General features: G+C 45.7%; 1 protein-coding gene across 1 annotated transcript in view; it reads left to right on the top strand.

Moving 5' to 3' along the window:
• SLC25A10 (solute carrier family 25 member 10) overlaps positions 1 to 23,565 on the top strand; it is a 48,882-nt gene that overhangs the window by 6,066 nt on the left and 19,251 nt on the right. Inside the window, exons 2-3 of the mRNA XM_089657517.1 lie at positions 14,089 to 14,208; positions 18,959 to 19,073. Of these exons, the coding sequence (XP_089513643.1) occupies positions 14,089 to 14,208; positions 18,959 to 19,073 (235 nt within the window). The remainder of the gene's footprint in view (positions 1 to 14,088; positions 14,209 to 18,958; positions 19,074 to 23,565) is intronic.

Below are 23,565 nucleotides of genomic sequence, written 5' to 3'. Positions count from 1 at the left end.
ACGATCCGGAGTTATTTTGGACCACTCCTCTTCACAAAACTGTTTCAGTGTAGCAATATTCTTGGGATGTCTGGTGTGAATCGCTCTCTTAAGGTCATGCCACAGCATTTCAATCAGGTTGAGGTCAGGACTCTGACTGGGCCACTCCAGAAGGCGTATTCTGTGCTGTTGCAGCCATTGTTTTGTTGAATTACTTGTATGCTTTGGGTCATTGTCCTGTTGCATCACCCATCCTCTGCGGAGCTTCAGTTGGCGGACAGATGGTCGTACGTTTTCCTGCAAAATGTCTTGATAAACTCTGGAATTCATTTTCCCATCAATGACAACAATCCGTCCAGGCCCTGAGGCAGCAAAGCAGCCCCAAACCATGATGCTCCCTCCGCCATGTTTTACAGTGGGGATGAGGTTTTGATGTTGGTGTGCTGTGCCTTTTTTTCTCCACACATAGTGTTGTGTGTTCTTCCCAAACAACTCAATCGTGGTTTCATCTGTCCACAGTATATTTTGCCAGTAGTGCTGTGGAACATCCAGGTGCTCTTTTGCAAACTTCAAATGTGCTGCAATATTCTTTTTGGACAGCAATGGCTTCCTCCGTGGTGTCCTCCCATGTACTCCATTCTTGTTTAATGTTTTCCTTATTGTAGATGTGTCAACAAAAATGTTAGCATGTGCCAGAGATTTCTGTAGGTCTTTAGCTGACACTCTGGGATTCTTCTTTACCTCATGCAGCATTCTGCGCTGTGCTCTTGTAGCCATTTTTACAGGACGACCACGCCTAGGGAGAGTAGCAACAGTGCTAAACTTTCTGCATTTGTAGACAGTCTGTCTTACCGTGGACACATGAACATCAAGGCTTTTGGAGATACTTTTGTAACCCTTTCCAGCTTCATGCAAGTCAACAATTCTTGATCGTAGGTCTTCTGAGAGCTCTTTTCTGCGAGGCATGGTTCACATCAGACAGTGCTTCTTGAAACCAGTAAACCCAAAACAGGTGTGTGTTTTTTAAATGCAGGACAGCTGTCAGCAACACATCCAATATCATCACACTGATTGGAGTCAAGGTTGGCTCACTCCTGGCTCCAATTAGCTCTGGGAGAAGTCATTAAGCTAGGGCCTCGCATACTTTTTCCTCCCTGCACTGTGAATGTTTACATGTTATGTGCAATTAAACCATGGCAACATCTAATGTTTGTGTAGTATTATGTTCAGCAGACTGTGTTCTTCTATTGTTGTGACTTAGATGACGTTCAGAGCACATTTTATGCCCAATTCATGCAAAGCTCCACATAATCCCAAGGGGTTCACATACTTTTTCTTGCAACTGTATATATATTTATTACATACATACTTTTTTTTGTGAATTGTTATTTATTTTTAAATATACACACACATACTATATATATATATATATATATATATATGTTAAAAAATAAGTAATAATGAAAAGAAAAAAAAAGTGTGTGTATATATGTATACGTGTGTATATGTGTGTGTGTGTGTGTGTATATATGTATATATATATATATATATATATATATATATATATATATATATATATATATATATATATATAAATAATGTATGTGCGTGAGTGTATGTATATATGTGTGTGTGTTATATATATATATATATGTGTGTGTGTGTGTGTGTGTATACACACACACACACACACACACACACACACAGGGGATCGAAAGTTTGGGCACCCCAGCTAAAAATTTGCATTAAAGTGCATAAAGAAGCCAAGGAAAGATGGAAAAATCTCCAAAAGGCTTCAAATTACAGATTAGACATTCTTATAATATGTCAACAAAAGTTAGATTTTATTGCCATCATTTACACTTTCAAAATAACAGAAAACAAAAAAATGGCATCTGCAAAAGTCTGGGCACCCTGCAGAATTTATAGCATGCACTGCCCCCTTTGCAAAGCTGAGACCTGCCAGTGTCATGGATTGTTCTCAATCATCATCTGGGAAGACCAGGTGATGTCAATCTCAAAGGTTTTAAATGCCCAGACTCATCTGACCTTGCCCCAACAATCAGCACCATGGGTTCTTCTAAGCAGTTGTCTAGAAAACTGAAACTGAAAATAGTTGACGCTCACAAAGCTGGAGAAGGCTATAAGAAGATAGCAAAGCGTTTTCAGATGTCAATATCCTCTGTTCGGAATGTAATTAAGAAATGGCAGTCATCAAGAACAGTGGAAGTTAAAGCAAGATCTGGAAGAACAAGAAAAATATCAGACAGAACAGCTCGCAGGATTGTGAGAAAAACTATTCAAAACCCATGTTTGACTGCACGATCCCTCCAGAAAGATCTGGCAGACACTGGAGTTGTGGTACACTATTCCACTATAAAGAGATACTTGTACAAATATGGTCTTCATGGAAGAGTCATCAGAAGAAAACCTCTTCTACGTCCTCACCACAAAAATCATCGTTTAAACTTTGCAAATGAACATATAGACAAGCCTGATGCATTTTGGAAACAAGTTCTGTGGACCGATGAGGTTAAAATTGAACTTTTTGGCCGGAATGAGCAAAGGTACGTTTGGAGAAGAAGGGGCACAGAATTGAATGAAAAGAACCTCTGTCCAACTGTTAAGCATGGGGTTGGATCAATCATGCTTTGGGGTTGTGTTGCAGCCAGTGGCACAGGGAACATCTCACAAGTAGAAGGAAAAATGTATTCAATAAAATTTCAGCAAATTTTGGATGGTAAGTTGATGCCATCTGTGAAAAAGCTGAAGTTAAAGAGAGGATGGCTTCTACAAATGGATAATGATCCTAAACACACCTCGAAATCCACGGGGCTTACATCAAGAGGCGTAAACTGAAGGTTTTGCCATGGCCTTCACAATCTCCTGACCTCAACATAATTGAAACTGGAAGACTTTTGTAAGGAAGAATGGGCAAAGATACCTCAAACAAGAATTGAAAGACTCTTGGCTGGCTACAAAAAGGTTTACAAGCTGTGATACTTGCCAAAGGGGGCAGTACAAGATATTAACTCTGCAGGGTGCCCAAACTTTTGCAGACGCCATTTGTTTGTTTTCATTTATTTTGAAAATGTAAATGATGGAAAGAAAATCTAGCTTTTGTTGACATATTATAAGAATGTCTAATCTGTAATTTGATGCCTTTTTGGAGATTTTTCCATCTTTCCTTGGCTTCTTTATGCACATTAATACAAATTTTTAGCTGGGGTGCCCAAACTTTCGATCCCCACTATATATAAAAGATATATTTTCCCACATATTCTATGTATGACTTCTGCAACAAATTCTACGCTACCTTACACCTGGTCACCTACATGTCTAAATTACTCCGCCAAGACACACCCTGGATATATCGTGTCCATTCCTATTAATGGATATAATAAAGCATCCATGAATGACCATTATTTAGTCATTTAGAGTACAATGTACAAAGTGCACCAACAGCCAATCAGAACTCACTCTTTGATTATACTAACCTCTGCAAATCGCCAATATCTGATCTGGACACCATGCGGTTAATATCTCTAATGACGAGGAGTATGGCCTCTATTTGGTTCGATTGATGTTACCAGTGGTGGGCTCACAACAACAAAGGGCCCCATGGTGAAAATATTTCTGCCCCCCTCCCCCCCCCCATTTAATTAGGGGGACAGTTAAAGTGGTTGTAAATCCTTCCATATAAAAGCCTTCCGTATCTCCAGTGACTGGCTACTGGCGATACACAGAGATGAAACAAATCCTCCTACTTAAGTTGTACCTGTTTATCTGTAGTATTCTCTGCTCTACATCCATTCAAAGTGCTGAATTTATAAAGATGGTCTGAGAGTGCAGAAAAAAGGAGGAGAGCTGAAATTGCATACTGTGAGGAGAGCTCTGATTGGAAGGAAAAGACCATCCCCCCTCCCTCCACACACCACACAGGAACAGAGCTGAGGCTGTCAATCTGCTGCAGGTCCCTCCCGTCACCATTTTTCTCTTGGTGTCAGAACTGAATCATGCTGATAGCAGAGGAAGAAGGCAGCAGACAAAAATGACACTTCTCCCTCATGCACACGGGACGTTTTGATAACGCTGGTAATGTTAGCTGTGTAAGGTCACATGACGCAAAAAAAATTTTTTTTTTGGTTTAAAAAACATAAAAAAATGCCAGTTTGCGGAGTTTTACCACATTTTTCAGCGTTCGAGCGTTTTTACAGGTAAAACTCCTCTAGAAGCCCGCTAGTCCTGGGGTTTTTCTTCCAGCCAAAAAACATTGATTCCAGTCTGTGTGTGTACGGACACATAGGATAACATGCTGGGGGGGTTTACTAGCTGTAGAAAAAAAATGTCAAAAGCCAAAAACAGCAGCTGTAAAAACGTCCCGTGTGCAGGAGGGCTCTGGATTGAGTACACACTATAGAAGGATATGCTGTGTTCATATTTCACATCTGAGATTTGCAACCACTTGAAGGTATCCTAACAAATGTGTCTCCAGTCTAACTTGACCTAGAAGCGAGTTGCGTTCAGGTGTGTGTTTTTTTTTGTTTTGTTTTTTTTAGAATAAATCTTTATTCTTTTTCCAGCATTAAATACAGACAAAGAAAAAAATCAAATGATTCTGATCCCCAGTCAGATGAATCATCTCCAGTACAGTAGACAGATAGTGAATCGGGTTCATGTACATGCGTGCCAAATGGAAAAAGGAATGTCCTGAATTTGCATGACAACAAACGCACTCCATGTATAGCTCTTCTGTCGGGGCCCCGATGAGGGTGAGCTTGTTAGAACATGAGATCTTACAGTAAGTAAGTCGCAGAGATCCCCTGATGGAAGGGTAATTGGGATCGCTGGTAACAAAGATAGAAACATCGCATATCCATCTTAAAGTGATAGTAAACTCCACTTTTGAAGTTGTACCTACAGGTAAACGTAGAATAAAGCTTGCTTTGTAGGTACAGGGCATATCCAGGGGTGTGTTTACCACAAGGCATTTGCCTAGGGCGGCATTTTTTAGGGGGGCAGCACTGCCCCCCAGAAGAAGGGACATGTATGCATGGGGACCAGGAGGGATCCGAGAAAGGCTGTTGGCTGCTTGATGGTGTATGCAGAGCCCAACTGGAGTTCCTGGATGGCCAGATCTGTGAAGGTGACTGTCTTTCTCTCTGTCGTCGGGGGGGCTGGGAGTGGTGTTAGTGGAAGGCTCTCTTTGGTGGGAGGGATGGGGTGAGGGGGCATGTAAATGAAAAAGTTCAAACATTTTTTAAAAAGTGTCTTTCCTATAAAATTTAGCAAATAAATAGTATTTCATCATAAATCTTGGCCAAAATTTATTCAGTTTATCTTTTTAGTAAAAAAAAAAAAAAAAACCCAAATTAGTTTATAACCAAATATTAAAATTTAAAAATTTTTTTTACATTTTTTAAATTTTATTTTAATATTATTTGTTATTTTTTTCTATATACTGTCACCCTAGCAGTACAGTGTCACCATGGTGACACTGTACTATTTGTGGGGGGTGATGAAGATTTTTTTTTTTTTTTTTTAACACTGATTGCTTTTACACCCCTAAAGGCTGTAAAAGCAATCATTTCTCCTTCTCTCTGGCAGCCATTGAGAACTACTGAGTGAGCTGTGATTGGTCACAGTTTGTTACATGATACAAGGCTGTTGTGACTAGCCTTGTACCATGTGACCTCTGTGATCATTCACAGATTTCACGCGTAGTAAGCGATGATGTCAGAAGTGACATCTTGCTTACTACTATTCATGTGATCACTGATTGGCCAATCAGTGATCACATGATCGGGACCTCACACAGAGGTCCCGTCTGACGATCGGTCTTTCACTGTGTCCGGAGGACACAGCGGGCACCGGATCACGGTGCTGCGCGCTCCCATGGAGCGCGCACAAGCAGGGTGCGGGGAGGCCATTTATAAATGGCCACCTGACCCTGCACTGCCACCGTCTGGCCGTTTATATACATGGGCCGGATGGGAGGTGGTTAATTCAATATCCTGAAACGTGCAGGCTGGTAAAAGGAATGGGGGAACCAGTAAAACGATTGCATGTAGCGATTTTGCACTGCGAGTGACGTGGAGTTGGACGCCGGCGATAACTAAGTATGGCGCGGGTTTGGTAAAATTGTGTAGCCTCCGTCCAGCTCATGGAGCGATTAAACGTTGTCTGGACTAAAGACCCGACATGACATTACTCGGTGTAATTGAGGACTGGCTGTGTCCATTTAACGGATCGTTATCCCCTATGAATGCGCCATTGTGTGCGGGGTCTGGTGCTTTAAATCAGTTATTAAGTGCAGAAGTGGAAAGAGTAAGTGAGAGATGATTCGAAAGTCGAGTCCAGTCTAGGCACAATTTCCAGAACGGTGGGGTCGTTGGATGGGCGGAGGGGAATGAGAATTGTAGAGATCAGAAGATGCAGAGCGTGTGTAGGGCAGCCCTCGTATTAAAGAATTGTTGGCCGATCTAAGAGAGATTGCATAGTCAGATTGTAATGTGAGCTTCAAACCAATAATACACATTACAATATGATTGTACAATCTCCTTCAGGATGACCACATGCAATGATGAAAATAATGATTTGATCACCTGCAGATTTTGTAAGTTTGCCCACTTACAGAGAAATGAAGGATCGATCATTTTGTCATAGGTGTATTTTAAATGATAGAGACAGAATATCGACCAAAAATCCAGAAAAAAACACGATACAAATGTTTTAAATGGAGTTGCAGTTCAGGGAGTACAATAAGTATTTGATCCCCAAGCAAAACTGACTTAGTACTTGGTGGAGGAACCGTTGTCGGTGAGCACAGCGGTAGGACGTTTCTTGTGGTTGGCTATCAGGTTTGCACACATCTCAGGAGGGATTTTGGTCCACTCTTCTTTACAGATCTTCTCCTTAACCACCTCCCGTCCGGCCCATGTATAAAAAACAGCCGGACGGTGGCAGTGCAGGGTCAGGTGGCCGTTTATAAACGGCCTCCCCGCACCCTGCTTGTGCACGCTCCCCAGGAGCTCGCAGCACCGCGATCCAGTGCCCGCTGTGCCCCCCAGACACAGTGGAACACTGATCGTCGGACGGGACCTCTGTACGAGGTCCCAATCATGTGATCACTGATTGGCCAATCAGTGATCACATGTAAAGTAGTAAGCAAGATGTCACTTGTGACATCATTGCTTACTACGTGTGAAATCTGTGAATGATCACAGAGGTCACATGGTACAAGTCTATTCACAACAGCCTTGTACCATGTAACCAATCACAGCTCACTCAGTAGTTCTCAACGGCTGCAAGAATGCAGCCAGAGAGAAGGAGAAATGATTGCTTCTACATCCTATATGGGTGTAAAAGCAATCGGTGTAAAAAAAAAAAAAAAGAAAAATCTTCATCACCCCCTACTAAGGTGACATTGTACTGCTAGGGTGACAGTATGTAATAAAATAAATGATAATACAAAAAAAAAATAAAAATGTTAAAAAAAAGTTTAAAAATTATAATATTTGGTTATAAACTAATTTGGCTTATTTTTTTTTTTCTTACTAAAAAGATAACGGAATAAATGTTGGCCAAGATTTATGATGAAATATTATTTATTTGCAAAATTTTAAAAGAAAAACATTTTTTTTCAAAATTTTTGGACATTTTCATTTACAAAAAATAAAAATCCCAGCAGTGAATAAATACCACCAAAATAAAGCTTTATCTGCCTAAAAAAAAAAAGGTGAAAAATTCATATGGATTGCATGACTGCGCAATTGTCATTCAAAGTGTGATAGCTCTGAAAGCTGAAAATTGGCCTGGGCAGGAAGGGGGTAAAAGTGTCCGGACTGGAAGGGGGTGAAAGTGTTCGGACTGGCAGGGGGTGAAAAGTGTCCGGACTGGAAGGGGGTGAAAGTGTCCGGACTGGAAGGGGGTGAAAGTGTCCGGACTGAAGGGGTGAAAGTGTCCGGACTGGAAAGGGGGGAAAGTGTCCGGACTGGCAGGGGGTGAAAGGTGTCCGGACTGGAAGGGGGTGAAAGTGTCCGGACTGGAAGGGGTGAAAGTGTCCGGACTGGAAGGGGGAAGTGCGGACTGGAAGGGGGTGAAAGTGTCCGGACTGGAAGGGGGTGAAAGTGTCCGGACTGGAAGGGGGGAAAGTGTCCGGACTGGAAGGGGGGGAAAAGTGTCCGGACTGGAAGGGGGGAAATGTGTCCGACTGGAAGGGGGGGAAAGTGTCCGGACTGGAAGGGGGGGAAAGTGTCCGGACTGGAAGGGGGGAAAGTGTCCGGACTGGAAGGGGGTGAAAGTGTCCGGCTGGAAGGGGGTGAAAGTGTCCGGGCTGGCAGGGGGTGAAAGTGTCCGGGCTGGCAGGGGGTGAAAGTGTCCGGACTGGAAGGGGTGAAAGTGTCCGGACTGGAAGGGGGTGAAAGTGTCCGGACTGGAAGGGGGGAAAGTGTCCGGACTGGAAGGGGGGGAAAGTTCCGGACTGGAAGTGGGGAAAGGTCCGGACTGGGAAGTGTCCGGACTGGAAGGGGAGAAAGTGTCCGGACTGGAAGGGGGTGAAAGTGTCCGGACTGGAAGGGGGTGAAAGTGTCCGGACTGGCAGGGGGGGGAAAGTGTCCGGGCTGGCAGGGGGTGAAAGTGTCCGGACTGGCAGGGGGTGAAAGATGTCCGGACTGGCAGGGGGTGAAAGTGTCCGGACAGGAAGGGGGTGAAAGCGTCCGGACAGGAAGGGGGTGAAAGCGTCCGGACAGGGAGGGGTGAAAGCGTCGGGACAGGGGGGGGGTTGAAAGCGTCGGGACAGGGGGGGGGGGGAAGCGTCGGGACAGGAAGGGGGGGGGAAGCGTCCGGACTGGAAGGGGGGGGGGGAAGCGTCCGGACTGGAAGGGGGGGGGGGAAGCGTCCGGACTGGAAGGGGGGGGGGGGAAGCGGTCCGGACTGGAAGGGGGGGGGGGAAGCGTCCGGACTGGAAGGGGGGGGGGAAGCGTCCGGACTGGAAGGGGGGGGAAGCGTCCGGACTGGAAGGGGGGGGGAAAGCGTCCGGGCTGGAAAGGGGGAAGTGTCCGGACTGGAAGTGGTTAAGGGTTCTTGGCTGTCACTTGGCAGCTCGCGGTTTCAGCTCCTTCCATACATTTTCTATAGGATTAAGATCTGGGGACTGGCTAGGCCACTCCATGACCTTACTGGGCTTCTTCTTGAGCCACTGCCTTGGCGGTATGTTTTGGGTCATTGTCATGCTGGAAGACCCATCGACGACCCATCGACGACCCATCTCCAGTGTTCTGGCTGAGGGAAGAAGGTTCTCATCCAAAGAAATTACAATACACGGCCCTGTAATGTGTCAAAAACGCACTACATGCTTTGCTACAGCTTCTCCATTGAAGTCTATAGAACAAAAACCGCAACATTTTGCAATTTAAAAAAAGTCTCTGATCCTCTCCAAAAAAACGCACCGGGTGAAAGCGTAGAGATTTGAACCTGTCCCATAGGAAATCATGTTAAATGGACTGCTGTGCGTTTCAGAAACCACATAGGTGTGAACCTAGACTTAGATTTACCAAAACGATATATAGAGGAGCACACACCTAATCTATCCAATCATCTATCGAATCCGGCTGATCCTTGCACTGCATAAGTGATGGTAGATCTAACCCCATGTTCACACCTAAGTGTTTTCTACAGTCCATTGAACATGATTTCCTATGGGACACGTTCACATCTGAGCGGTTTCACCTGGTGCGTTTTGTGGAAAGGGTCAGGGATTTTTTGAACGCAAAAAGTTGCATTTTTGGTTCTATAGACTTCAATGGAGAAGCTGCAGAAAAGCATGTATTGTGTTTTTTTGCTGTGTTTTTGATGCGCTTTGCGTTATTAAATCTGCCTAGCAACAAGAAGAAAAAAAAATGCAAAACGTGGCAGAAATGGGTCAAACGCAAACTGCATAGGTGTGAACCTAATCTAAAGGAGATTGTATAGTAATACTGTTTAGTGTATGATGAGCTTAAAGGAGATTGTACAATCAGATTGTATAGTGTATATAGCCGCCTTACAGCCCGCCATGCACATTCCAATTTGACTGTACAATCAACGTTCGATCTACCAAAACTGTGTAATATGAAGATCTATCTAATCCATCCAAACTGATCCGAAACCCCTTGCACTGCATAATTTGTTGGTAGCTCTACATGAGATTGTACAATCAGATTGTAACGTGTGTGGGGAGCTTTTGTTTGGAGGTTCTTTTCTAACAAACCAATCCAGCTGAGTTTTAGAGCAGTGTCTGTCATTGTAGGATGGCTGTTTTAGCCTTCTCACCCTTTTACCATTCAGCTCCACCCTGTATGAGTGAGCCATCTGCAGCGCCCCCAGCTGGTGACACCAAATGAACGACCATGAGATGTGCTCACGCCCCCGGCTGGTGACACCAAATGAACGACCATGAGATGTGCTCACGCCCCCAGCTGGTGACACCAAATGAACGACCATGAGATGTGCTCACACCTCCAGCTGGTGACACCAAATGAATGACCATGAGATGTGCTCACGCCCCCGGCTGGTGACACCAAATGAACGACCATGAGATGTGCTCACGCCCCCATCTGGTGACACCAATGAACGACCATGAGATGTGCTCACGCCCCTGGTTGGTGACACCAAATGAACGACCACGAGATGTGCTCACGCCCCCGGCTGGTGACACCAAATGAACGACCATGAGATGTGCTCACGCCCCCATCTGGTGACACCAAATGAACGACCACGAGATGTGCTCACGCCCCCGGCTGGTGACACCAAATGAATGACCATGAGATGTGCTCACGCCCCCGACTGGTGACACCAAATGAACGACCACGAGATGTGCTCACGCCTCCAGCTGGTGACACCAAATGAATGACCATGAGATGTGCTCACGCCCCGGCTGGTGACACCAAATGAACGACCATGAGATGTGCTCACGCCTCCAGCTGGTGACACCAAATGAATGACCATGAGATGTGCTCACGCCCCCGACTGGTGACACCAAATGAACGACCACGAGATGTGCTCACGCCCCCGGCTGGTGACACCAAATGAACGACCATGAGATGTGCTCACGCCCCCATCTGGTGACACCAAATGAACGACCACGAGATGTGCTCACGCCCCCGGCTGGTGACACCAAATGAATGACCATGAGATGTGCTCACGCCCCCGACTGGTGACACCAAATGAACGACCACGAGATGTGCTCACGCCTCCAGCTGGTGACACCAAATGAATGACCATGAGATGTGCTCACGCCCCCGGCTGGTGACACCAAATGAACGACCATGAGATGTGCTCACGCCCCCATCTGGTGACACCAAATGAACGACCATGAGATGTGCTCACGCCCCCATCTAGTGACACCAAATGAACGACCATGAGATGTGCTCACTTCGCCATCCCCTCTTGTCGGTCATTCGTTGTTTTTTCCCAGCCTGTTGGTGTCATTGTGGCGTGTTCGGCAGAAGGGGCAGCATGTGTAGCCTATTATTGGTGCAGGTGTCCCCTTGTAGTAGAACGCTCTGTAATTGGAGAGGGAGGCACATGTTCGGGGGAAGGGGGAAAAGACGGTGGTTTTGAGGTGGTTGGGGCACGTGGTGTGCGTTTTTCAAGGACCTGTCATTGTGACAGCAGGGAGTGTTCATGTCATAAACTCCCATAGTAAGTGCGGAGCGTGTGGTTTACAAGGGAAATTCCTCATCGGAGTCTCGCTGAGAGCGCCAATACATTGCTGAGACGGCAGAAGGATGGTCAGGTGACTTTCTCAGGGATATACTCATTCATTATCTAGAGTGCCAAACACGCACATACATGACAATCAGTGAACCAAATTAGCCTCCATTTTCTCCAAACACGCAGGTGTGCATTGTAAACGCCTATCGCCATTTCCGAGCAGACAGGAGTAGCTGGAGTACAGGATGAGTTTTGAGGCAGGTGGTGGGCAAGATTGGTCACTGTCCAGCCAGGCAAGAGTAGTCCATGTTCTGGGAGACCTTGAGGCAGGCAACAGGCAAGAGTAGTCTGTGAGTAGAAGGCTGGTGGGATAAATAGTGTCCAGGCAAAGGTTGAGGCCCGTGGCAGGAAAGGGTAGTTAGTGTCCAGGCAGAGGTTGTGGCAGGTGGCAGGTACAAATCGAAGCAGGGGGCAGGCAAGAGTAGTCCATGTCCAGGCAGAGGTTGAGGCTGGCAGGAGTAGTCTATGTGCAGACAGGCCAGTGGAATAGGTAGCCGGTGAACAGGCAGATGTTGAGGCTGGCAGCAGGCAACTGCAGTCAGTGTCCAGGCACAAGTTAAAGCGGGCATCAGGCAAGAATAGTCATTGTCCAGGCATAGGTCAAGGCAGGCAAGAATAGTCATTGTCCAGGCATAGGTCAAGGCAGGCAAGAATAGTCATTGTCCAGGCAGAGGTCAAGGCAGGCAAGAATAGTCATTGTCCAGGCAGAGGTCAAGGCAGGCAAGAATAGTCATTGTCCAGGCAGAGGTCAAGGCAGGCAAGAATAGTCAGTGTCCGGGCATAGGTCAAGGCAGGCAAGAATAGTCATTGTCCAGGCAGAGGTCAAGGCAGGCAAGAATAGTCAGTGTCCAGGCATAGGTCAAGGCAGGCAAGAATAGTCAGTGTCCAGGCACAAGTTGAATCGGGTGGCAGGCAAGAGTAGTTAGTGTCCAGGCACAAGTTGAAGCAGGCATCAGGCAGGAATAGTCAGCCTCCAGGAAGAGGTTGAGGCAGGCAAGAGTAGTCACTGTCCAGGCAGAGGTCAAGGCAGGCAGTAGGCAAGAGTAGTCTATGTGCAGACAGGCCGGTGGGATAAGTAGTCGGTGTCCAGACAGAGTTTGAGGCTGGCAGCAGGCAAGAGTAGTCGGTGTCCAGGCACAAGTTGAAGCAGGCAAGAGTAGTCAGTGTCCAGGAAGATGCTGGGAAACCTTGTGTCCTGCCATTCATGCGGATGTTACTTTGACACGTGCCACCTACCTAAACATTGTTGGTGACCAAGTACACCCCTTCATGGAAACCGTATTCCCTGATGGCAGTGGTAATGTGCCCTGTCACACTGCAAAAATGGTTCCAGAATGGTTTGAGGAACAAAAGTTTGAGGTGTTGACTTGGCCTCCAAAGTCTTTAGATCTCAATCAAATTGAACATCTGTGGGATGTGCTAAAAAACAAGCCCGATCTATGGAGGCTCCACCTCACAATTTACAGGACTTAAAGCAGGGTTTCTCAACTAGGGTTCCTCCAGAGGTTGCCAGGGGTTCCTTGAGCAATTTCTACCTCTTGGATAAGTTGCCACTGACACCATTGATGTTTTTAGCAATCTATAAGGGGGTAATTCTTTCCAGTGACCCAGGGGGGTAATTCTTCCCAGTGACCCAGGGGGAAATCCTTCCCAGTGACCCAGGGGGGAAATCCTTCCCAGTGACCCAGGGGGTATTTCTTCCCACTGACCCCAGATGTAAGGAGCATTCTTCCCACTGACCATCACACTAATGTATCATGAGTTGTAGATAGTCATTTTTAGCAAGGGTTCCCGAGACCGGAAAATTCTGTCAAGGGTTCCTCTGCATTGAAAAGGTTGAGAAAGGCTGACTTAGAGGATCTGCTAATGACAGCATGGTCCCAGATACTACAGCATACCCCCCCCCCCCCCCGACCCCGAGGGGTCTGACCTCAATGGGTCAGGGCTGTTTTAATTGCAAAAGGGCAACCTACCCAGTTGTAGGTGGGGGGTCATAATGTTATGGCTGATTGATGTATGCATGAATGGATGAGCGGAGGCAATGTATACGCATTGAGATCTGACCTGTGAAGGAATTTCTGCTGCAGTATCACAGTGAGTCAGCACAGTGTGATTGTGAAGAGGGAAGATCAGGTCACTGTGAGAGGCAGCAAAACATGTAGGACATTGGTGGGGAAGAGGGGGGGGGGGTTAGATTTGGAGTAATGGCCATCTGTAGATTAAGGAGGGGCGGCTTTTGCGATTTAAATGGCAGAAGATATGTGGGCGACCTTTGATTCCTTTCTTCAGCAGAATATCTGTAAACTTTGACGCTGTGCCGCCATGTCACATGACTCCCTTTGTCCCACTATCCAGGTACATCTGCAGACTCAGCAAGAGGTGACGAAGAGAATGACAGGAATGGCAATCACTGTGATCAAGAATGACGGCTTTCTTGCCCTATACAATGGCCTGAGTGCATCTCTCTTCAGGCAGGTAAGCTGGGCGTGTTTAAAGAAAAACTTTTTTTTTTTTCTATTGGTAGTCCAACTGAACGTTCAGTTTTTAATAGTTTTTTTTTTTTCCCTTTAGAAAATATGGAAAGACCTGCCAGCACATTGCAGAGAAGCACCCTTGCTTTCTTGGTGGAAGCAGTAGTCTCTCTGCAGAGGTCCGGCACCCCCCTTCCCTACTGAACCAAACCTATAGTTCTGCAGTCAGCAAAGCCCACTCTGCCAGCTGATTGGAGAAGCTCTGGTACTAACACAGCAGGGCTGTGCATCGAACCTCTGCAGAGAGGCCACTGCTTCCACATGGAGAGCGGGGGTCCTTGTCTACAACAGTCTAGCAGGGGACAGGCTTTTCTACTCGGGCTGTTTTCTGAAGACAGACTTTGCACACATTTTGTGTTTATGAGCTGGGATTGTCTCTCTGCAGAGGTCCAGCAGCCCCACTATATCAGACCTATCATCATGCGATTGGCAAAGCGCGCTCTCCCTGCTGATTGGAGCACTCTAATGCAGCAGGGTGTGCATCGGACCTCTGCAGAGAGACCACGGCTTCCACATGGAGACCAATGGTCCTTGTCTACAGCATTCTAGCAGGAGACAGGCTTTTCTGAAGACAGACTTGCACACATTTTGTGTTGATGAGCTTGGATTGTCTCTCTGCAGAGGTCCAGCAGCCCCACTATGTCAGACCTATCATCATGCAATTGGCAAAGCGCACTCTCCCTGCTGATTGGAGCGCTATAATGCAGCAGGGTGTGCATCGGACCTCTACAGAGAGACCACAGCTTCCACATGGAGACAGCAGGGCAGGAGACAGGCTTTCCTGCTCAGGCTGTTTTCTGAAGACAGACTTTGCACACATTTTGTGTTGATGAACTTGGATTGTCTCTCTGCAGAGGTCCGACACCCCCCTCTGAGTCGGTCTTATAGTTCTGCAATCGGCAAATCCCATGCTCTCTGCTGACTGGACAGCCCTGTCTCTAACTCGGCAGGAAAGTTCATCAAACATCTGCAGAGAGACCACTGCTTCCACACAGAGAAGCAGGGGTCCTTGTCTACAGCATTCTAGCAGGGGGACAGGCTTTTCTACTCAAGCTGCTTTCTGAAGAAATGCTTTGCTCGCCTTTTGTGTTGAGGCACTTGGATTGTGTTTTTCTGCTTTAAACTGAAATTTCAGTTGGGTTTTAACCACTTTAAGTCCGCCCTATAGCAGAAATACTGCTACAGGGAGGACTCCCTGCGCAAAATCACGTGTGTGTATATATACGTGATTTTGCTTTTCCGGGTAAGGGGCGCGTGGCCTACCCGCTCCGCCATTGGCGGCCTTGGCTGTCGATCACCTGGTCCCGGCTGGTGATTCCCCCCCAGAATCCAGCGATCACCAAGCATCACTGATGGTGGAGAGGTCTGTATGTAAACAATACAGGTCTCTACCCGCTCAGCTGCAGCATGCTGCTTTGTATGGCTCTGCATAGCAGAGCCATACAACACAGCATGCTTACAATGTAAAACACACACAGCTCACAGTTAACCCTTTGATCGCCCCACATGTTAATCTCTTCCTGCCCAGTACCATAAGTACAGTGTCAATGCTTTTTATTAGCACTGATCACTGTATTGGTGTCACTGGGGATGTCGGTCAGTTTCCCCCGTTGTCAGAATGCTATAAGTCGCTAATCGCCGCCATTATTAGTAAAAAAAAAAAAATTCCAGTATCTATACCACCATTTGTAGACTCTATAACTTTCATGTAAACCAATTAATTTACACGTATTTGGGATTTTTTTTTTTTTAGCAAAGACATGGAACAGAATACATTTTTGGCCTAAATTTATAATGAAATTTGATTTTTAACATTTTTTACTGGACATGTTTAATAGTAAAAAGTCAAAAATATTGTTTGTTTTTTTTCAAAATTGTCTGTCTTTTTTTGTTTATAGCGCAAAAAATAAAAACCGCACAGGCAATCAAATACCTCCAAAAGAAAGCTCTTTTCGTGGGAAAAAGGGATGTAAATTTCATTTGGGTGCAGCGTTGCATGAGTGTGCAATTGACCGTTAAAGTAACGCAGTGTTGAATTGCAAAAAATGGCCTGGTCAGGACGGGGGGGGGGGGCGGTAAATCCTCTGGAGGACAAGTGGTTAACGGTCCACCTAAAAGTGCTATTTTATCTAAAGATGTCATCCCCAGGCTTCTTATATCATTGCTATTCCCAAAAAGTGAGACCTCCCTGCCTTAATTCCTGGTTCTGATCCTGTCCGCCTGTGCCGACCACACAAAATTTGGCAAACCTGATTTCAACTGCTGCAATGCACCCACATTAGGAAGAGACAAGTGCAGAGATTCACATGCGTTTTTATGACAAAAATCGCACAGGAGCTAATTTTCTGTGCATTGACATCCCTTTTTAAAATGAACAGGCCGACTGACACAACGTGCCGCAACAAATGCGCCCTCAGACAGGCATATGAGAGCAGGTCTGAGAGGTCTGAGCATGTGTAGTATCAGGTCACCGACAACGCCAATGTTGTATTACAGAGAGTGTATTAATCCCTTACAGCACGGGTGTCAAACTGGTGGCCCTCCAGCTGTTGCGAAACTACAAGTCCCATCATGCTTCTGTCTTTGGGAGGCATGCTTGTAACTGTCAGCTTTGCAATGCCTCATGGGACTTGTCATTTGGCAACATCTGGAGGGCCACCAGTTTGACACCCCTGCCTTACGGCCTTATGGTATCATATATGTTGTGTTCTAGGGCCATGCTCAATCGATATGCCCCAAACGGAGCCATCACCAACAGCTCACTGTCAACCGCTCGTGTTTGGGAGCTGGTAGGACGGGCTCAAGATGACGTCATCCCTGTGCAGCCAATCACCATGCCACATAATTGGGAACCCCTCCGATCTGCCTCGAGTGTCGCAGCATCACAGCACCCGCCTCCATAAATGTATAGGACTGCGTAGTGTCTGTGCAGTATTGCCGCGTTAATTAATTAGTCTTCTCCAGAATTCCTACATCTCCCTCTCCATCTGCACTCTGCCTTCCCTTGGGACACCAAGCCGTAAATACATGTCATTACACATGTGAGCTTCTCTCTGGTGATCTATTTCCATTACCAGCTGCTATCCTTCTAACCTAGACCCATGGTGTTCTGCAGAGTAGAGGAGGTAAAATGACAGGATACAGTCTAACGTTTGTGGACATCTGACCATCATAGCTAGCTGTATGGCCAAACGTCGTATGAGGACATCCATCCAGATGATTGAGTTCAGGTGTCTCCATTGATTACTATGATATAGAAAGACACCGTAGATAGTTCTGTTCTTCCATCCTTGTGTAAACCGTTTGGAGAAGACTCTCCTCTGTCCCAGCATGACTTTACCCTTGTGTACAAAGCCAGCTCCATAAAGACATGGTTTGACCAGTTTGGTGTGGAGGACCTCAAGTGGCCTTCACGGAGTCCTGACCTCAACCCAACTCAACACCTTTTCAGGAGCAGGATTGGCAGCCGGGTCTTCTCATCCAACATCAGACCTCACAAATGCTCTCCTGGCTGAATGGACAAAAGGCAGATAGGCTGTTCACATTGCAAGGGAATTTTCCCTGAGCTTAGTGCAGGGTTTCTCAACTATGGAGAACCCAAGGTCCCACCATAGGTTGCTAGGGGTTCCTTGAGCAATTTCTACCTCTCGGATACATTCCCACTGACAACAAAGATCTTTTTAGCTTTCTATAAGGTGGGAATTCTTCCTAATGACCGCAAGTGTAAGGAGCATCATACTAATGTACTGTGAGCTGTTAATGTAGGGCAGCACAGTGGCTAAATGGTTAGCACTCCCGCCTGGCAATACTAGGGTTGTTGGTTTGAATCCCAACCACGGCACCACCTGTCTGGAGTTTGCATGTTCTCCCTGTACCTGCGTGGGTTTCCTCCCACACTCCAAAGACGTGCTGGTAGGTGAATTGTCTCCTGTCTAAATTTGCCCTAGTATGTGTATGTATGAATGTGAGTTAGGGACCTTAGATTGTACGCCCCTTGAGGGTTAGGGACTGATGTGAATGTACAATATATATGTAAAATTGACGGCGCTATACAATTACCTAAAATAAATAAAAAAATAAATGTGATAATTATTGGGATCAGATTGGGACAAACGGTTATGTCCGTGCAGATGCTGCATCTCCATAGACTTGAATGGTCCTCAAGCACATAGTACCAGGTAGCTCAAGCGGCATAAACGCATAGCCCATTCACACTACAATTCTCAGCACCCGTGTGAATAAGGCCTAAGGCAAGCAATAAGTGATGCGATTTTCTTTTCTGCAACCACAGGTTTCAGAAAAGAAAATCTCTCATCGGTGTTGAGGGGGGGAAACCCTCCTGCAGAGCTATTCTCCCAGCAGGGGGAAGTTGCGGTGAGCCGTCCCTGCCGGGAGAACACAGTGATTAATGCTAGCGGCAGCAGCCGCTGGCAATATCACATGTGAAAATTTGATGTGCTGGTTGTACCTACCCAAGTCGATCGATGGATCGACTGGTACAATCAGCCTGCCCATATGTGGTTTAAATCTCGTCCGGTCCCTGCTGAACCAGCCAAGACTCCAAACCTCTATAGCTGGCTTAAGTTTGAACCCCCCCCTGCTGTTCTAACCGCTACGTTATGTCATCTTGGCTGTGCAGGTTGTCATGCAATCTTTTGTCAATGTTTTCTCACATCGCCCTTTTGTTCCCGCAGATCACATACTCCTTGACCCGCTTTGCCATCTACGAGACTGTGAGAGACCACCTGTCCCAGGACAGCAAAGTCCCCCTCCCCTTCTACCAGAAGGTGCTGCTGGGAGCCTTTGGCGGTAAGAACGAGCGAAGAAAGAGCTTGTCCAAAGTTCAGTTCTGCAAAATCGAGAAGCTGCCAATGTAATTGTGACTCGGCATAACTTTTCCTGCTCGGTATTGGGGGGGGGGGGGGGTTGGCAGGCACCTCAGACGTGTACCAGGTGCCTGTCCCTAGCCTCCTTCACCTTAACGTTCCATCTGCATTTAGCCATACATGGTTCGAATTCCGAGCGATTTTTGTACGAGAATAGAACTTGAGAATAATCGTCCGATTTTCGCTCTGTTAGTGGGGCAATGGCATCAGCCGATTTTCGTGGTTCCTCCCCATTTCGTTTATTGGGCATGCTGGAAAATTCGTGAAAAACGACCGATTTCATCAGAATACAGAACAAATGACATTTTGATTTTCGGGTGAAAAATCATTTGGAATTCAAACCATGTATGGCCTGCATAAGGCTGGCCATACAACAATAGATTTTGTTCTTTTTCTTCATTCAGGCTGCAGGCTAAACAGGAAAAAAAAAATCTGATCCCTCCATCCACTATACAGAAGGGTTGGACATGTCTTCTGGTATAGATGAATCAGAGTAACTTGCGAGCCACAGGTGTGATAATTACTAGAGGATCGCAAGCATGAAACACATAACTACAACTGTGTTGGAAATATCTACAAATATATGTTGCGCTCCTAAATACTTCTCAATAAATAATAATTCAATTATTACCATTAAATTAATTCAAATTATGATACAAATTACTAATAAAAGTGTATAAATACCAAAAAATATTTAAATAGATAGTTTCTACTAATCAATCTCCTCCAAATAAATATCAAAATAATTCCACATGAAATACTCCTCTAAAAAAATATTTTACCAAGTGCTCATAAATCATCTATTAGTGACATGATGTACTTACGAATACCCTCAATTTCATTTATATTCATAATACCCTCATTTAATATAATAAAAATAGTAAACCAACTAATAACCCTCAACTAAAACGCATTTAAATGATCCCCCATAAATAAAAATAACCAAATGCTCATAAATAATTAGTAGTGATTAGTATGAATCCAAATATCATCAAAATAATAGTCCCATTGAATAAACAATTGTTTATATATAGTGACTTGGTGCTTGTTGTTCTCCAATTAGTGACTTTTGTGAATCCTTCAAATAGTGAAGATGTGCGCTCACCTCCTTTGATGCCTGCAATTAGGCTATACACGCTTTCGGTTCACTTTCCCTGGAACCTGCTGGACATATACTTTTGCTGGTGAAATAGGGAGATCCTTCCTTTAGGAGTAATGGATGTATCCTCCGGTGGCTGATTATCCCCTCAGGGATTACACACTCCTTTTGTTATCCCAGACCTCCTAATTATCCTCTCCTTGTGTGACTCCGCATGCAGGAAGAAATAGAGGACATAGTGCTTTACCTTTTGAAACTTTTTATTCCCACCATAGTCTGGTTCATCAGGGACTGGCTGGCCGAGATTTGATCAGTCCGTGGGCAGGTTGGTTGTACTGAAGTCAATCCATCGCTTTGAGTTTAGTACAACCAGCCTGTCATTTTTTTTTTTTTGCATGTGATTACTGTCGGCAGCTATAGCTGAAAACCGTAATCGTAATCTGCCGGCAGGGAAGGCTCCCAGCCGGCAGAACACAATAGCACTGCAGAAGAGATTCGCCCCATCAGCATTGACTGTGTGAATGGGGAAATCAAGCGATTTTTTTTTTTTTTTTTTTTTTTTTTTTTTTTCCCCCCCTCATGCAACCCGTAGCTGCAGGTAAGAAATCTGCATCATCTATGGCTTGGGTTAGTCCCCCCCCCTTCAATCAAGTCCTTTTTGTTTTCAATACCTATTTTGAGAACCAGTGACAACACTTGGTCTGTTTTGTTGGTCTTTGCTGGGAGGATGGTAAGAGCATCCAGCTGGCTCCTGTCAACATCACATCCTGCCCTAAATCTTCTTTCAAAAGCACTATATGAAAGAACACATCCTTGGCATCCCTTTAGACATGCATGCTCTTCCTTGCTGACCACTGTCTGTTGCAGACTTCAGCTGTCCCATCTAAAGGGATGCCAGAGATGTGCTTTTTCATATATTGCTGATTGTTGGCAAAGAAAGCTAATAGCTTGGGAAGCAAGGACAGTACTGATCAGGAAGAGCGGGGATTGATGATGATTGAAGGCAGGCCCAAGTTAGCTGCAGCAGCTTCTAAGGGTTACATTGTGGAGATGCACGATTGCAGGGAATTAAGAGTAATTGGTTTCAGTACAGCAAAAAAGGTTATGCAGGTATGGTGGATATAAAAAAAAAAAGGTAAGGGTAGACTTCTGCTTTTAAAGGCAGCTAGTGTAAATACCCACATCGGTCCTAATATTAGAAGTCTGTAATCTTTGGTACTGTGTAATGTCCAGCATGCAGATCTGGAGTTGGAAAGGCAGCCCTGACAGTCAATCGGGCACTGCTACAGTGTTAATAGGGAATATGTGCACAGGGGAGAGCAGGGAGGGAGGGCCTCTTTAGTATTGGCCAGACAATTGGGTCCTCTTGTAGCACCCTGCCTTAAATCTTTGTTCAAGAGTATTATATGAAAGAACACATCCTTGGCATCCCTTTAGACATGCATGCTGTTCACTGTCTGTTGCAGACTTCAGCTGTCTCATCTAAAGGGATGTCAGAGACGTGCTTTTTTTTATTGGAAAAAAATCTAATAGCTTGGGAAGAAACAACAGTACTGATCAGGAAGAGCGGGGATTGGCCAGACAGTTGGGTTCTGTTATAGCTGCAGTGGTGGTCCATTACCTGACTGTACTGTACTGTCAGGTGATCACAAAACTGGCTAAACGGTAGAGTAGCCTAGGTGCACCCATCATTGAAACCTGACTTTGCCTGAGCAAGCCTATTGGCTGGGCTAGAATTGATCACCCTATAACCCTTTGTTTCCCTGACCTGGGCAATGTGACACAAGTGTGCATACATGTGTATGTCAAGCAGCAGAAATATTCCTTGCCATTTTGGATAATTTTATTATCCCCCAGCTGCTGAATAAAATCTGCAGCCAGCTTAATGGACTGGAGGGCTAAGACGATCACTGATGTATACAGCAAAGGATTAGAAAGTTTAATATCTGGACTAATCCGTTACCACAGTGACCCCCCCACCCAACCCCCCCGAGCCCAAATCCTACAGCGACTATGAGAGATCACACACCTAAGATTATACTGGTAATGACAGTCGGCAGGCAGATCCCGAAACTGTAGCTGACGCAGAAAAATTCACCTGCATCACCAGTGAAGTGTAGGTGCTTGAGGAAGTAATTAACGGGTTATTAGACCTTGTTGCTGCTCCTCCTTTCAGCGATCTGTGGCGGATTGCTTGTTATAGGGCGATCGGGAAGATATATCATCACTGCTCGTTTTAACCCTGAATAGGCCAAACTATATGCCCTGCATTTCGGCATGGCCACATTCACTTGAATGGGATAGTTCATTTTTACTACAGCATGTGTATAGCCCTGAGCGGCGCCCTTGGTTGTGCAGTTGGGGGATAATATCTCCATTGCTCACAGATACTGCAGGCCAGTAACTCCCCTGATGGAGCAATTCTCTTCCCCACACACATTCACACAGGAAAGCTCTATTTTGAGCCCTGATGAAGGGTGGATTTTTTTCTGACTCCCAAAATGTGTTGAATTATTTATTTAAAGTACAAGCTAATAAATTTAATTTTGACTTGTATCTGTTGGTCTGTCGCGCCTTCTGTCTGTGCATGTTTGGCTCCGGTAACCTACTGGGGTACCCACTGGAGGATAGTCTTGTCTATTGTCAGCAGCCTAAACTGAGCCAGCAGGCTCTTCAAATATTCTTGTATGCAAGGACACCCAGGTGGTTACATTGTATGCAAGGACACCCGGGTGGTTACATTGTATGCAAGGACACCCAGGTGGTTACATTGTATGCAAGGACACCCGGGTGGTTACATTGTATGCAAGGACACCCAGGTGGTTACATTGTATGCAAGGACACCCGGGTGGTTACATTGTATGCAAGGACACCCGGGTGGTTACATTGTATGCAAGGACACCCGGGTGGTTACATTGTATGCAAGGACACCCGGGTGGTTACATTGTATGCAAGGACACCCGGGTGGTTACATTGTATGCAAGGACACCCGGGTGGTTACATTGTATGCAAGGACACCCGGGTGGTTACATTGTATGCAAGGACACCCGGGTGGTTACATTGTATGCAAGGACACCCGGGTGGTTACATTGTATGCAAGGACACCCGGGTGGTTACATTGTATGCAAGGACACCCGGGTGGTTATATTGTATGTACAGGACACCGGGGGTAGAGGTTTACATGGTATGTACAGGACACTCGGGGAGGGGGGTTACATTGTACGTAGAGGTTTACATTGTATGTACAGGACACCCGGGGGTAGAGGTTTACATTGTATCTACAGGACACCCGGGGATAGAGGTTTACATCGTATGT

The sequence above is a fragment of the Staurois parvus genome, unplaced genomic scaffold (genome assembly GCF_062004578.1).
Source record: "Staurois parvus isolate SC_StPar_1 unplaced genomic scaffold, SC_StPar_1.0 ptg001008l, whole genome shotgun sequence".
NCBI lineage: Eukaryota > Metazoa > Chordata > Amphibia > Anura > Ranidae > Staurois > Staurois parvus.
This window is presented reverse-complemented; position numbering and strand designations above follow the sequence as displayed.